At 30.1% G+C, this 15,741-nt stretch overlaps 2 protein-coding genes across 7 annotated transcripts in view; both read left to right on the top strand.

The window, feature by feature from the left end:
* Positions 1 to 6,555, top strand: part of LOC129948401 (partitioning defective 3 homolog) — a 95,749-nt gene extending 89,194 nt beyond the window's left edge. For 3 of the 6 annotated variants that reach the window (XM_056059397.1, XM_056059395.1, XM_056059396.1), the window contains 3 exons: positions 21 to 492; positions 2,332 to 2,424; positions 4,841 to 6,555. In XM_056059397.1, coding sequence (XP_055915372.1) covers positions 21 to 492; positions 2,332 to 2,424; positions 4,841 to 5,327 — 1,052 coding nt within the window. In that variant the 3' untranslated portion in view covers positions 5,328 to 6,555. Of the gene's footprint in view, positions 1 to 20; positions 493 to 2,331; positions 2,425 to 4,415; positions 4,563 to 4,840 lie in introns of all 6 variants that reach the window. The other 3 variants (XM_056059400.1, XM_056059398.1, XM_056059399.1) reach the window with 2 other exon arrangements.
* A 4,906-nt stretch (positions 6,556 to 11,461) lies between these two features.
* On the top strand, positions 11,462 to 14,149 carry LOC129946444 (allantoinase). Its single transcript, XM_056056627.1, has 7 exons — positions 11,462 to 11,819; positions 11,900 to 12,051; positions 12,301 to 12,559; positions 12,635 to 12,780; positions 12,846 to 13,183; positions 13,254 to 13,459; positions 13,540 to 14,149. The coding sequence occupies exons 1-7, from the start codon at positions 11,664 to 11,666 to the stop codon at positions 13,696 to 13,698; spliced, it is 1,416 nt and encodes a 471-aa protein (XP_055912602.1). The 5' UTR covers positions 11,462 to 11,663; the 3' UTR covers positions 13,699 to 14,149.
* The last annotated feature ends 1,592 nt before the right edge of the window (positions 14,150 to 15,741 follow it).

The raw sequence follows: 15,741 nt of genomic DNA, 5'->3' as shown, positions 1-15,741 counted from the left end.
TTTGCATGTTTTTTTCTTAGAAGCCCGCAAGCACTGGCTGCTTGAAGAGGCTGATTCTGACGGTGGTTTTCCTAATCGCAATGGTCCATTCCAAAGTTCCCTCAACGATGGCAAAAATAAAAGTCGAGCAAAGAAACCTAGTCTACTGAGGGGCATTGGACATATGTTTCGTTTTGGGAAAAATCGCAAGGATACCGTTGCTCCAATGGAACCACAAAATGATTATACAATGTCTGTTAATAATAATCAACTACCACCACAATTACCACCTCCAAATGGTACAATACCTACAGCTGCTTTGAGTATAGATCGTGGTGGAAAGATTGCCCCTCCAATTTATCAACCACCACCACCGCCACCATCAGCAAGCAGTGGGCAGAGCTCAACATCTTCAAAATCATCATCCTCGACTGCTATTCATCAGAATGATATATTCAATCATCGATATCAACACTATGCGAACTATGAAGATTTGCAACAGCATCAACTAAGGTAAAGAAATATTTGAAACAAAAAGTTATTAAAAAATGTTAAAAAGTATTAGATTAGATTAAGTCCGTTTATTGGAACATATTTTGACAAAAAATACTGTTCTAAACTTACTTTGTTAGGCAAAACCTTTATACTCATCTTGGCGAGCTAACAAAAATAAATACAATTTACTTTTAAGTTACTGTAAACCTAATTTGGAAGTTAAAACCAATACAGAGCCATTGTCCATACAAATTTTTCGAGATACCCTTTAGAGGTTTTTTATAGAATTTAACTGATGATACAAAAAAAATAATGTGTAAAGATCAGAAAAGATGGCACTAAATAAACCCACCCTCTTGTTTTAGTTGCACTGTATCATTCTGTATTTACTTTTGAGTGAGCCAAGATTTTGTAGTCCTCATTTATTTCTTCCTTCTCTTATCTTGGGAATGTAGTGAGTTACATTGAATTTTTCGAAATCAGTCTAAAATATGTTCCACTTTTACTATAAATCAAATTTATCATGATCGTAAAACAATGGTTCACAAGATGTTCGCTATTTATTCTCTACGGCTGAGCTAAAACTACATTTTTATTTTTGAATACAATTTCAAAAATGTTTTTTAAAATGATAAAAATAATAATTATATTTATCATTCTAAAAAATATTTTCAAAATAGTTACAGTACAAGAAAATGTTTACTGTCTTTATCAGTGTCTTATATTTTTCCCTATCCATATTTAACGTTTGACGTCCGAACTTCTAAATCATCAAAAAAACTATGACATATTTTTGTAGCAGTCAGAATTCAAATTTTGGCCAGACGCCTAGTTTTTATATAATATAAATATATGTCTGTTTTTTTTTCAACTTTAGCTTTTAGCTTTTGGAATTTTAGAAAAAAATTCAAGTTGATTTACAGAAATAAACGATATGAACTTTTTGAACGAAATTTAATGTTCTAAAAAAAGTATTTTTACATAAATTCAACACTTGAAAAGATAATCACCGACAAGTTAGAGAAAAATAAGACTTGAATTTTTACCATTTCTGACTTAATCTTTCTCACTCGATAAAACAAATACAAAATATGAAACTGCGATGACAGACTGATGACAAAATTACGTTTTTCTTCTATCCCACAAACAAAACAATACTTTTTTAAATGGATTCGATATCCTAAATTCCCCTTTTAAATTGTTCTATCACATCGGGTTTTTAAAATATACCCCTTTAAAAATGCTAAAAACAACCAAAAAGGTTAAACAATAAAATATATCGAATCCAAACTTTGCTCAAGTAAAACAGCCGAAATATAACAATTTATGAACATTTTTCGAATATAATTTAAAATAATAATAATTTTTCGACTGAGTATTAAAGAAAAGGGATTATAGATTTGGAAAACCATCACAGATTATATTGAAAAAAGCTTCTTCATAAATTTAGATAGCCTCAAAAAGCTTTATATCGTGTTTTTTCGAAATTTAAAAAAGTTACATCTTAAAAACCTGACGTGATACATTAGTTTTGAAAATGGATTTAAATGAAGGCCATTGGAAAAATTCAATTTTTGCCAGGAAGGAAACCTTGCAATAACTCAACCATATTTTCGAAGTTTCCTACTTGGAATTATTTAACATTATTTAAATGTTAGGGTTAGCGTAAAGTATAACAATATTATCAACTTTTTTCAATTATATTTTTTGTGCTTCAAATATTAAAAATAAAACTTTTATAAATCCTCCTTCTCTCCTTCTTTTTATTCTTCTTTTGACACAATTTTTTTAATTTCATTTGCACTTTTTTTTTGTTTTGTTATCCCTTCCGTTACAAATAATTTTCAATTAACATAGTGATGAACCAAGTCAGGATGTATTGTCCGAATCCACATTAGAATGCATGCGGCAGCAAGTTATCCGACAACGAAATAAAGTTGAAGCAGAGAGGTAAATAACCAAACATAAGATAGCAGCACAGAGAATGTTTAATGTTGCTAGCTTTCTGATAATTTTTTTTGTTGCTGCTTTCATGTATGTAGATAATATTTTTAAAATTGTAATTTCTTAATTAATTTCTTATGCAAATGATTGCATGTTAGCTGATCTGTATTCGATTACTTTTGTAATGATAATAATCTTGTTTCTCTGCTTAGTATATTTTTACTTTCTATTATTTAATAAAAAAGTGTTTAATTAGATTGTATAATTAACATTGCTTTAGTTTTATTGCTTTATTTTTATTTTTAAGAGATACTACAGAAATTTAATGTTGTTTTTAAGTTGGGAACGACTGTCAAATTGATTTTGGAATCAGTTTGATTTCTAAGCAATTCAGGCTGAGCCTGATTCCACGAAGTAATTTTTCTTAGTCGTGTTATGCCAGATTTGAACATAAATATGCAACCGCAAATTTAAAGATTAGTTATTTAGTCAGTTGTTAAATATATTTTCTTCTTTGATGAATATTTTCGGCATGATTAATAGAGTATACATTTCAAAGTACTTAGATTTTAATATGTAAAGTATAGCCTTTTCCCGCAATTTTCTTGTTTTTGTTTTTAAAACAAGTACATAGAAATTTCAGTATGAATTATATTTATTTTGTCTAGGAATATTATCACCTTTATTTTGAGTAACAATTTGTTTGTAAATATTAAAATTTGTATCAATTGGCTTGTTAAATATTAAACTTTGATATGTATTAACTATCAATTGATAGTTGACAGTCGCAATAAGTGTGTACGAGTATATACATATCTTGTTAATTGTCCGTTTTAAGTAAAATCAAGATCTACAAAATTGATTTTATTGCTTTTAATAGATATATGTATACATTTTGTAGGAATTACGTTATTGGGCAAGTTCAGACAACATAAGGGACTTCATTTGCAGTCAACGGCATTCGTTGAACGTAAAATAAGACCAAGTAAACCAGTTAATTTTTAGGTGTCAATAATTTAAAACTGGGAACGTATCTTGACTATCTTTTACTTGCAGAAAGTACCAACACCATTATTATGTCCAAAAAAACTGCTAAGTTGTATTTTGTATTATAAAGAAAAAGGGGTTATTCCTTCTCCAAAATGACATGAAAACCATTCAACCACTCAATAAATAAACCACCGTATTATAAAGTTAAGATTTAAGTTAAATGGAAAAATATGATCAGCTGACATTTGTACATATGCAAGCAGAGTTGGCTTGATAGTAAGTAACTTGCTAATTTTTCAGTCAACTTTCTAATTCATTTGCCTAAACTGGAAGACAGCTTTTTTGGCAGCTGGTCTATCAAAAACTTGAAACCTGCCTGACTAACAAATCCCTTATGTCTTCTGAACCTGTCCAATGTTTTATTCAGGCCATTGATTTAAATGACTTCAATTTATAAAACATAACTTGTTGGTTCAATTGTAAAAATAGTTTTTTAAAATAGAACAAATCACAAACCATATTAATCATACTGGCATATAAAATTGTATTGGTTACAGTGTAATGAGAGGTAAACCTCTACAAAATATAGATTTGCATATTTGTTTAAGAATTAATCAACTTATGTTCACAAATAAAAATACCAATTTCCATTTGGATTGGACAACTATTTTAGACCGCTTTACGTTAAATCAGGAGAAATGCGGCCAAACATCTTTTTGTATCTCTAATACCTTTATTAATACTACTTATTTTGTTAACATTTCATCTGATTGATGACTTGCCAATAATTATACTAGATAAAATATAACATTGAACATATTTGTATATCTTTTTAGGTTAGCGCTTTTTATTTTTGTATTGTACACTGTTGATAGGCAAACAATAATAATTTGTAAAAAAAAATACATCTCACTGCATCAAAAAAAAGTTAATTCTCTGTCCCAAAGATATAATTGCTTTATGTATATTATTTATGATTTATTTTAACCTACTAATTTAAAACCTAGCAAAAGTAGTAAATGCAGAAACATTTTGTGCAGACCGAGTATATGCAGAAAAAGTTTTTTCGGAAAAGGAAGATCATACAGTTTGGTAGACATAAGGGAAGCAATTTACCTAAGTCACTAAACCACAAATAAAAATGATTGTTAAAGGTACCTACTTATTCTTAAATACTAGTGCGACGCTAACGCTTCTCTCATATATTTGCCAATGAAATAATGTCCTCAAGTGCTCGAAATACAAAAACCTAAAACGTATTGGTTTTAGTTCAGATGTAAATGTTTCCATTATCATGATTTTTGTTTGCTTTCTTTTTCTGTTTTATTTTCTAATGCTTGTCACTGCTTCTTCATTCAATTTGTATTATAAAAGATAATAATGGATTTTTACTTTTATATTTGTTTAACTCAGAGATTATAATTTGTTTCAGTCGCCGTCATCAACATTACCACTCTCAAAGAAGCACCCGAAGTCCTGAAGCCAATTTGCACCAATCTCATATTGGTGGTCCTGGTTCCCGACCTGCTTCAAGCTATTACGAATATGAAACAGTTCAACATAACGTTTCTCGAAGCCATAGTAACTCTCAAAAACAACAAAACACTATTAATAACATTCCGTCAATTGCTGAGCACCAACAACAGCAGCAGCACCATCAGCAGCAGCAACAGCAGCGACATTGGAAATCAGCAACTTTGAATGGTTTCAATCCTGCAACGCTAAACAGCAGTGGACGCAGTAGAGGACCATTTGTCACGCAAGTCACTATTCGTGACCAATCACATCTAAATAACGCATCATCAATTAATGCCGGTACTCAGCAACCTACATACCAGCAGGTGCATAAGCTATCCTCGTCGTTGTCATCCTCGTCATCTCATCAGCAGAGTGCACAGCCGCATGCTTCGAAAGTGTGACTATAGGCGTTCAGGGACTTCGATTTTTTAATGGAGTGCCACCAATGTTCGCGAAGTGTATTGAACAAATCAAAGAATAATTAACTAAAATTTGGAGACTGCTAATCACATACATAGTAAGGATAAGAGAACATTTTAAATGATCTCCTCTAAGGAGCGAAAAACATTTATAATTTTGTTGTAGTATTTAATCTCTGTCATTCCTTAAGCGAAACAAAAAACTAAATAAAGTTTTTTTTTATATACATATATTCATTTCGAAAGATGCACATAAATATTATGTGTAAATTATATACGACGTAAACATATTTATATATACATACATTCAAATTATTTCAGTATTGTTCGATTAAAAAAATATATACTACATAAATGTATATATATAATATATGTTAAGCATAAAAATATATAATATATACTATTATTACTTATTCATTCATTATATTTTGCAACACTTGTATACATATAAAATAAATTTACATTTACTTCAAATCATTTTCCATGCCAATTTCGTTTGTAATTTATATTAAATTAAAAGAAATAAATTAAAACCTGTATCCCATTTTTATTTAAAGTAGAAAAAAAAAACGACACTTAAAATAACAAACTGTGATTTATTAGGTGTGAAAGAATCGAGAAATAAAAATATTATTCTTCTTAACGAAATGATACAAATAAAATATAATTTTAATTAAAAACAAAACAAAATGAAACGAGTTATAAATAAATAAATATTTACGATTTACGAAAAGAAACAATTGTTTTCTTAATCAAATTATTGGTAACGTTTATTAATTCTCTATTACATTTTTTGTAAATTTTTGTTCTTAAGAAGACAATTGATTTACATTGATAATAATTTCAAAATAATTTTTAAATAAGTATTAAGTTAAACAAAAGTATGTAACAATAATTATTATTTGTTTATTTTTGTGTTTATGTTTATAACTTTTTTGTTTATTTTTTCTTATTTTGATTTTACGGATTACAGTAGTATTGTTACATATATTTTTAATTTTATTTGTATATAATTTTTGTTTTTTTCTTTAGAAAAAAAATGTGCAGCTTTTTTGTGTATTGTGTTCTTTAAACTCAAATGCAGAAAAGACTTTTAGGAGTAGTAAAACATGTACTTAATTATATTTGTATGGTTTTTGTAAAATTCTTTATTTAGATTTTGGATTAGAAATAAATAAAAAGTACTTAACGTATATATGTCGAAAATATAGGCCTTCTCTTTTGTGTGTTTCAATATTTTAAAAAAGGGTATATATATATTTTGCATGAGTTCGAAAACCAACACTAATATTTTAAAATATGCATTTCTTCACTGAGAAGCAGTTCCAATAGAAGAGATCGTTAGTTGCAAGGAGTTGTATGTTAGTTCAATACAATTTATAAATGATGAATTCAGGATCATTACCTGATGTCGGTAAAACAACGAAAGGCATGTTTCGGTTATAGTTCTATCGCGTATCATTTTCAAACCCCTTTTGTCGACTATATCCAATAGATCTTAACATGTATCTGTTTAGATATTCGAGTTATATTTAAGCTTAAGACAAACGAAGGCTTTGTAAATAAGTGCCAAAGAGATGGGAATGCAACATTTATTGCACCGTCGGAGAAATCCTAAGTATTATTGAATATTTTCAGCAGCATTTTGACAATATCGAATATGTGATCATTCCATAGGAGGTGAGTACTGAAAGTTGATTAGCTTCCTTGATGCAAGTGCCACTCATGGATGGCAGCATCGGGGAGGGTTACGCTTTAACGACAGGAGACAGCATTGAGGTTTTGAAGCATTAAATTCTACATGATTAATAATTCCTCACTGGAAAATACTGTCGAATTTATTGAACTTTACATACGCTGCAGTTGAAGTTCCACATCTGAAAGACAAGGATGAGAATCTAGAATATGAAAAGCTGTCTGTACTGTCGTCAGCGAAACAGTTTAATGGATTAGAAGTAACAGACAAATCCGGAGCCCTGAGAAACACCAGCATTTATTTTATGAATCTTAGACATGAAACCATTCAAAACAACTAACATACTTTACACAGTCAAGTACAGCAATACTCATGACACCCTCTGGTAGCGTCAAATTAACAGCAAATTATGCTGCAATCAAATTGGCGTCATCATATGTTTCATTTTTCGAAAAATATACATTTTAAGCATTTAAGCAGAAATCTACAAAGAATGATGTTGAGGTTAATCAATTATACCATTCAAACGATCTTGATCTTAGCCAGGTTTTGACTCTCTTCTAGGGGTAAAAGTTCTTTCAACCGAGCTGGTGGTGCACGGTAAAGAAAGGCAGTTTGAATAGCCAGTTTTGTTTTGTCAGAAAAAATAGCCTGCTCCTTACACAATATCACAAGTCGAGTTTAAAATATACTAATCCAATAATGCTAAAACTATTTAAATCAGAAAAAGGAATTTTTAAAAGTATGAATATGTTTTTAAACCGAATATTTCACCTCAACAGGGCTACCTTCAAGTTTTTCATTTCTTGAAAAAAATATTCAAAAAACGTTGAAAACGGGTATTTTTTTTAAACGTAAGCAGAAAGCTAAAATGGAAATTTGGATTCTAAAAAAAACTCATATAACGGACTATTTGTATCATTTTGAAGTTGTACGCAAACTTATTTTGTAGCTCTTTGTCCCAGAAAAGAAATTAAAAGTCTTTTTGCATTTTAGCTGTTAGAATTTCTATGATTTTACCACAAACATCATTCTTTTACGCATATACTCTTGAGTAAAAATAAACAAACAAACAGATTAATCCTGTTCAGGTCCACTATATTAAAGAATTTATTAACATTAATTTTATCTTTTACCATATTTCTTGTACAGTATAGGTCAAACAGGGAAAATCATTTTTTTTACAAGAGGAAACTTGTAATATTCCATAATGCCAAAGGAATTGCAGAATTGATAAATATTCCAAAAGGTACAGTTGGAAATATAATTCCGAGGTCAGAAAATGAACATAAAATAGAATTTAATATCTTTAAACAACCATGATACAATGTGGATCATACTAAATCTAAAAAAAATTTATACTGAGTTCTGTGGACCCAAAAACCAAAGATCGCGTTTTCAGAAAAATTAGAACAAGACCATTTATCAATACAAAAATTGAAAAGAAAGCTACTATTTGGTATATAAGGAACTAGGCTATTGGAAAACGGTAATTCTTGTCGCACGAAAGTAAATTTACAGGCCTATTCTGCTATTCATCGGGGGGAATTTTACTTGAACTTTCACTAATCATTATTCTGCTATTTATTCGAAGTGAATCTGTGTATGTCGGTAACGTCGGTAATACTGCGCTGTATTCTTCTATTCACGTGAAAGCAATCATTCTATTCAATTCAGATAGAAAACTAATTTATTGCTAAATTTAGAATATTTGTTTTATAAATAAAAGAATATTGACATTTTTAGGGGAAGGAAGACACTTTTGAACATTTCTCCGAAGCTATCTGTTTGAGGATTTTCTTATTCCTCTACTTACAATTGGAATAAAAAGCCCAATATTGCCCATTTCCAAAAATTACAAAAAATATTCTGTATTTGTATGAATCAAAACAATTTATCCAACATTCCCAGATTTTTACATGAACAGCTGTTTATTTGAATGTCAAATTGGTTTGGGATAATGTAGTTCACCCGATGGATAGCAGAATGCAAAGGCAGTGTGAAAGGGAACCGAACGGGTGAATCGAATATACGATCCACATGAATAGCAGAATAGAGCTGTTAATGTATTTAGCTTAGATGACCGAGGTACGACAGAGCTAAAAAAAAAACTTGAAAAAAAGTTGAACATGGTAGAGGTTGTGTGATGTATGTCGCAATCGGGAATTGGTAATTTCGTTTACATAGACCGAAGTCCAAATTTAAAGCCGATAGGGAATTTATGGGAAATTCTTGAACACGTAACAGAAAAGCATATCATAAATTAGTAGAATTAGTTCTTCAACAACACAAAACGTGGTTGATTTAAAACAAAGATGACTCACAATCGTTATTCAACGGAAGGTAAATAAACCGCACTGAACATTAAAAATATACCAAATAGTCTTTAAATATTTTGACCCAATAGTTTTGTGATGTTAGAAACTACACTTAGTATTTATTTTCTTCATCGTTTCTTTCTCATGCATCCAAAGAATATGAATTGTTTCATTTTAATTGTAACTTAAAAGTTTTAAAATAAAACGCTATTTTTAAAAACACATTTAAGTCAAGAAAGAAATTTAGGCCAGTAATATTGTAAGTGTAGAACCCTTGGTATGATGGTAAGTGTGATGGACTGTAATGCGAGAGGTCTTGAGTTCTATTTCTGCCTATGCCACCTACATTTTTTTTTGCACGGTACTGCCTCTTGCGAGGAATTGACAAATTCTCCAAGAGTAATTCTTGTCATGAAAAGTGGTTTCTCAAATTTTCCGTTCGGATTCGGCTTAAAACTGTAGGTCCCTTCCATCCTTGACAACAGTACTCGCACACAGGAATGGTTGAGAGTTGTCAGTCACTAGGGCCTAGTTCTCAACCGGCTTGTTGGGACACCCAATTTATTTTTATAATTTATTTATAATATTGTGAGTAATTCTTCATAGGTGGGAACAGAAAGAAAAATGGAATCTTTTAATGAAACGATTTTGGTCCGAATAGAAAACCTAAAACAAAACTGTTTATTGAAAACGATTTCAACACTAAAAATATTGAAATTAAATAAAAAAAAGTTGTTGGTTAAATAAATTATTTTGTTTATATACAAAAATCAACGACGAGTTTTTTAATTCTCTTAATCACTTTTGAATCTCAGGAAATAATATTCTATTAATAAAACCATAAAATTCGCTGTGACTGGCCTCTTACTGATTTTCCTTTCCGTCTTAAAATCGAGATTCAAAATGTTTGGTGCTATCTATAGTAACCTTTAAATAATAACACTGGTCGACAAAATTACGTATGTCTTTTGTCCCACTTTTTTTAAATGATTTAGATCCCTAATTTCGAATATCACCTTCAAAGTTTTTTACATCATCAGGCTTTGAAAATTCTAAAAACAACCGAAAAGGGGGTTTTTAAGACTCAGATTATACTCAAAATATATCTTACAAATAAATTGTATGATGATTATGCAAAACGCAAATCTTTCTCTTCTAGATACAATTTGAATCATTTTAGTATCTTACATAGTTTCTAAAAATTCTTATAGTCATGAGTCTTTATTTGAGTCTTAAGTTTGTGAAAATCTTGCATTTGATACTTTAATAGTTTAAATATATTCGTTTTGATTTTGAATCCAAGCTTTAACTATTTGCTCAAGATTAAAAAATATTCAACATTAATTTAATACATATTTTTTTAACATATTTTTAAAATTCGATATAATAGAATTGTTTGGATAATAGATTCGTATAAAGAACAAAACTCACTTTTAAACCATACATTTTTTGCGTTAATAAATGGTTTAGCGTTTCTTTCAGATTTGTGTAAAAAGGATTAAATCTAACAACTTATGAAGTTTGTTTCTTATATTATATCAAATGATATAAATATTTTAACTGAATATTGAAGATAAGGATTATAAATTTGGAAAACTATCACGGATTATATTGAAAAAAGCTTCTTCATAAATTTAGATAAATCCAAAAAGCCTTATATACGCGCTGACTTGATACATTAATTAATCTCGGAAGATTTGAATTAAGAACATTAAAGATCTTTGGAAAAGTGTAATTTTATTGCTGGAAACCTTGTCGGCCAGTGTAATAGATATGTTCTGATAACACTAATATTTTCTATTAAGTGTTCGCCACAGTGAATATGTTCTCCATTAACACGTATTGTTGGACAAAGTACAAAATTCAGGCAACGTTTTTCCCATACGAAATTTGCGTTACAAAGTCGCATGTCTAGTGAAAACAAAGCTGAGCTGAAAAAATGTATCTTCTTCTAAATATTTCATCCATTTCATATTTTCTCTTATTCAAATACTCTTACATTGACTGTGAGGTGATATAAATAACTTGAATTTTATTGTATTCAGTTTGTGCAATTGTGAATTTCCCATTTTCGAATTTCATTTCAGTGTGAAAACCGAATCGGTAGCAGATAGTACATTCATCATTCGGTATTTTTAACTATATCTTAGACATTGTAGTATTGAAAAATAAGGAAAGAAAACAATCATAAAAGTGCTACCGGTCGTGGCGGTTGTCTAATAATAAGATTTAGTTTGAGTAAAAAAACGACAACAACAAAATTAATTTACATTTTATATAAGTTAAATCGGTAATTATATTAAAATGGACATTTTATTCATAAGCAAACGTATATATCTTGGAAAAGGAGATGGTTTCATGAATGGTGGAATAATTGTTTCAACTGAAGGGATAATTCAAAGAATTCTCAAATCAAGTCAAGAGGTTAATTCTTATATGTACAATAATGAATCGGAATCGGTAATGCTTCAAAACGTTGAGATACTATTTTTATTTAGTTTTTTGTGATTTTTCGAAGTTTTGTTTTTTTTTTCTTAAAGGTAATTGATTTTGAGAATATGGTACTAATGCCGGGTCTTATTGACACCAATGTTCATATTAACGAACCAGGGAGAAAAGACTGGGAGGGATTTTTGACAGCAACAAAAGCCGCTGCTGCAGGTGGATTCACAACAATCATTGACCGTGCGACGTAAGTTTTCTATTAAGTTAAAAACTTTTTTTTTAATATCTCTCAGTTGCAATACAGCCTATCTAGCAGGCGCAACTAAATACTTTTATTTACGATTAACTTTATTATACGGAAGATCAAATATCATAAACCAAATGAAAGTAGGTTTACGAATCCCTGGTCAAACTTTCGAATCCGTGGTTTTTTATGCCCGACGTATTCTTAAACAGGGATGTTTTATATCTGTCTTATTTGTTTTTCCGTCTGAAGAAATTCCATTCCACCAACAACTAGTGCTGCCAATTTAAAAACAAAAACATCTATTGCAAGAGGCAAGATTTACGTGGACATAGGCTTTTGGGGTGGAATTGTCCCAGGAAACTTCCATGAACTAGCAGAGTTAGCCAGTTGTGGAGTCATAGGATTCCAATGTTCACTTTGTCCAACAAATCTACCAGAATTTGAACACCTTACCAAAGAACAGGTTGAAGAAGCAATCGGGAAACTCGATGATGGAGCAATTATTGCAGTGAGTTTAAAAGAAAACGGGTGAATAAAACAACAAACAAACAGAAAATAACACTTTTTCAGTTTTTGTTCTTAGTTTCATGCTGAGTTTCAAAGTTCAACGATCGCCAAACCAAATGAGGATAACGTGAAAAGTTACGAAACGTTCTTAAAAACAAGGCCATCATCAATGGAAATTGAAGCTGTTAATTGGGTAGCAAATCTAGCTGAAAACAATAAGAAGTATTATCAAAAAAGTTTCAAATCGAAAAAACTATTCCAAATATATGTATTTTTACAAATTTTAGAAAACATTTTCACATCTTGAACCTGAGTTCAGGAGAAACCATTCCTATCATCAAAAAAAGTCAGAAGAATAAAGCTAATTTAACAGCTGAAACATGCCACCATTATCTTGCTCTGTGTGCTGAAGATGTGGAAGACTGTCACACCGAGTTTAAAACATGTCCACCAATACGGCCAAAAGCCAATCAAGACCTACTTTGGAAAGCTATCCAAGACAAAACCATTAATATGGTTGTTTCGGACCATTCTCCAGCTACTCCTGGTGTCAAGTGCCTTAACTATGGCAAAACGAGGGGAGATTTTCTTCAAGCATGGCCAGGCGTTGCTTCATTGCAATTTGGTAAGTTTGTTTTACTTACCATCGAAAATATACATAAGTACATAATTTTGTTAATTTCATCTAATTTAAGGCTTATCAATATTTTGGACACATTGCCGAGAATATGGTTTAGAACTCGAGGATGTTTGTCGTGTTATGTGTGAGAGCCAAGCTAATATGTGTGGTATTCAAAATTTTAAAGGAAAAATTGAAGAAGGATATGATGCAGATTTTTGTGTGTGGGACCCCGAAGAGGAATTTTTAGTCTCACCCGAGATTATACAATTTCGAAATAAGGTTGTTTGAGATTTGTTACTGTACCGTATAAGAATATGTATGTTATATATATTAAATTTTGTTTTATTTTAAAATTTCAGGCTAATCCTTACATGAATAAAAAGTTACGTGGTGTAGTTCATGCAACTGTGGTTAGAGGATTACATGTATTTCAAAAGTATGAAGGCTTTGGACAGCCATTGGGAAAAGTTATACTCAGAAAAATAAACAAAAAAGTTGTTAAGTTTGTAAGATTGTGAAAAAGTCTGAAATTATTATTATTATTATTAACATTATGTATAAGAAAATTAAGTTAAATTAAAATCTATCAATTTGGACTAAAAAATTTGTATGGGGACTACTGTTATTTTAAGTTGTAAAGACGAAAATCTGCTTAAAACCTTAATTTCCCAGTTTTGGACTGCAGGGTCGAGGAAGACAGATAGACAGATGGACGGAATGAGGGGCCCATTTCATGTCATGTTTGATTAAAATCTCGAGTTTGAAAATTTGTACGAATGCAATACTTGCCATATACATAGTTCCAATGTCGCACAAGTAAATATGCTATATCTGAAGGAGAAATCAGTTGCGCAGAATAATTAGTTACCTATATTGAAAGTCTACAATATTGTCAACATGAGTACTTTGGCCGATTGGAAAAGGAGGTGGATATCTCCATGAGATTCACGGCGCTATCCGTAAAAAAAAAAAATTCTCCACCCTAACCAATTAATGAGAAGGATGACCAATCAGGAACAACACCCGGACTCGAGATACCTTTGTGGTATGGATATCTTGGACAAACTCTCCACTGACGAAGACGTCTCCTTCTATGCTGGCCTGGAGTCAGCATACTACCGCAGCTGAACACCGCCACACCCAACCAACCTCCATCAGGACAATCGGGACTGAACAACCCAAGATTAACCTCTCCAACAACACTTCTTTTTTAACCATCGACTTCATGTTAAACACATGGTAATTTTTGTAATTCATCAATGTATAAAGTTAGGCCCCCTTTGTGCCAACAAATGTTTTAATTAAAGTCAAATGTATATAAATTTTGTATGTGTCAATAAATTAAAAAAAAAATCTAAATGTTTTACTTTTAAGTGTGGTGAACCTTAGGGTAGTCACCTTTGATTCGTTACTATTTGCACTATATATTGACGGTCTTCTGCTAATCCCAGTTAATCATAGTTGGACTCAAAACTAACTGTTATAATTTTTAGAAATATGTACCGTCAGAGTTTAAAAAATTAAATAAATAAATGAGCAGCCAAAAACTAAAGGAGTCTATCAAGAGATATTTTTGTGTTATTATTCTTTTTTCTCACAGGCTTATTCTTAAAAATAAGGATAACTATTAATCTTTAATATTTATAATGGCATCTTATACCAAAACTTTTCAAAGCCAAATTTTAATATTAAAAGCAGAAACTAAAACTTAAAACTAAATATAAGCAAGCAAGTGATACTAGTTTTAAATTTGGCTGTAATTTCGTTTTATTTAGTTTAAAGTGTTTTCTTTAATTTATTTTGTTAAAAATAAATTAGCAACAGACCGTTGAGAGCTAGGGCCCAATGACTTAGAACAGTATTTATTTAATGAACTTATTTGGGGAGAGTACGATAACTCAGGCCAACACTTTTGTCTATTAGTTTGCTTTTAAATGTCAAGTCAAAACTATGCATAGTTTTTGAAAAAATTGTTTTAAAATCAAAATTTGGGCAAGCAAAAGTTAAAAATAAGGTTTAAAGTGTAATTTTTTAAAATTGTAATAATATTTACTATTGTTTTTTTTTGAATGTATTCTTATTTGTTTTGAATAAAAAACTGAAAACGAAATGACTTTATGTCTTCTAGCTCTTGAAAAAATTGAAATTTACCAAACAAAATATTTTAATTAAATTATTTTTTCCTTGCTTGTGTATTTACGTTATATTTTAATAATTATGATAATTGAATTTGGATCAAGATATACTTCATTGTATATATATTTATTTGGTTAATATACATACAATACACATGTATACTTAGGATAAATTAATTTATCTTAAATCCATTTAATATCTTCTCGCCTGAGTTATCGTATTCTTGCCATTTATTTCTTTCGTTAATTCAGTACTGAATAAGAAATAATATATTAACTGCAAAACTAATACCTAAATTTTAGAACAATCCCCTGAATAAACTGAAAACAAAAACAGCAAAATTTGGAGTACAAAAGGATAAATTAGTGTTATTATTAATTGTATCAATGAAATGCATCATTAAATCTCAACTAAACAAACAAATA

The sequence above is a fragment of the Eupeodes corollae genome, chromosome 2 (assembly GCF_945859685.1).
Source record: "Eupeodes corollae chromosome 2, idEupCoro1.1, whole genome shotgun sequence".
Classification (NCBI taxonomy): Eukaryota; Metazoa; Arthropoda; class Insecta; order Diptera; family Syrphidae; genus Eupeodes; species Eupeodes corollae.
The sequence above is the reverse complement of the archived record's forward strand: the minus strand, read 5'-3'. Positions and strand labels throughout refer to the sequence as shown.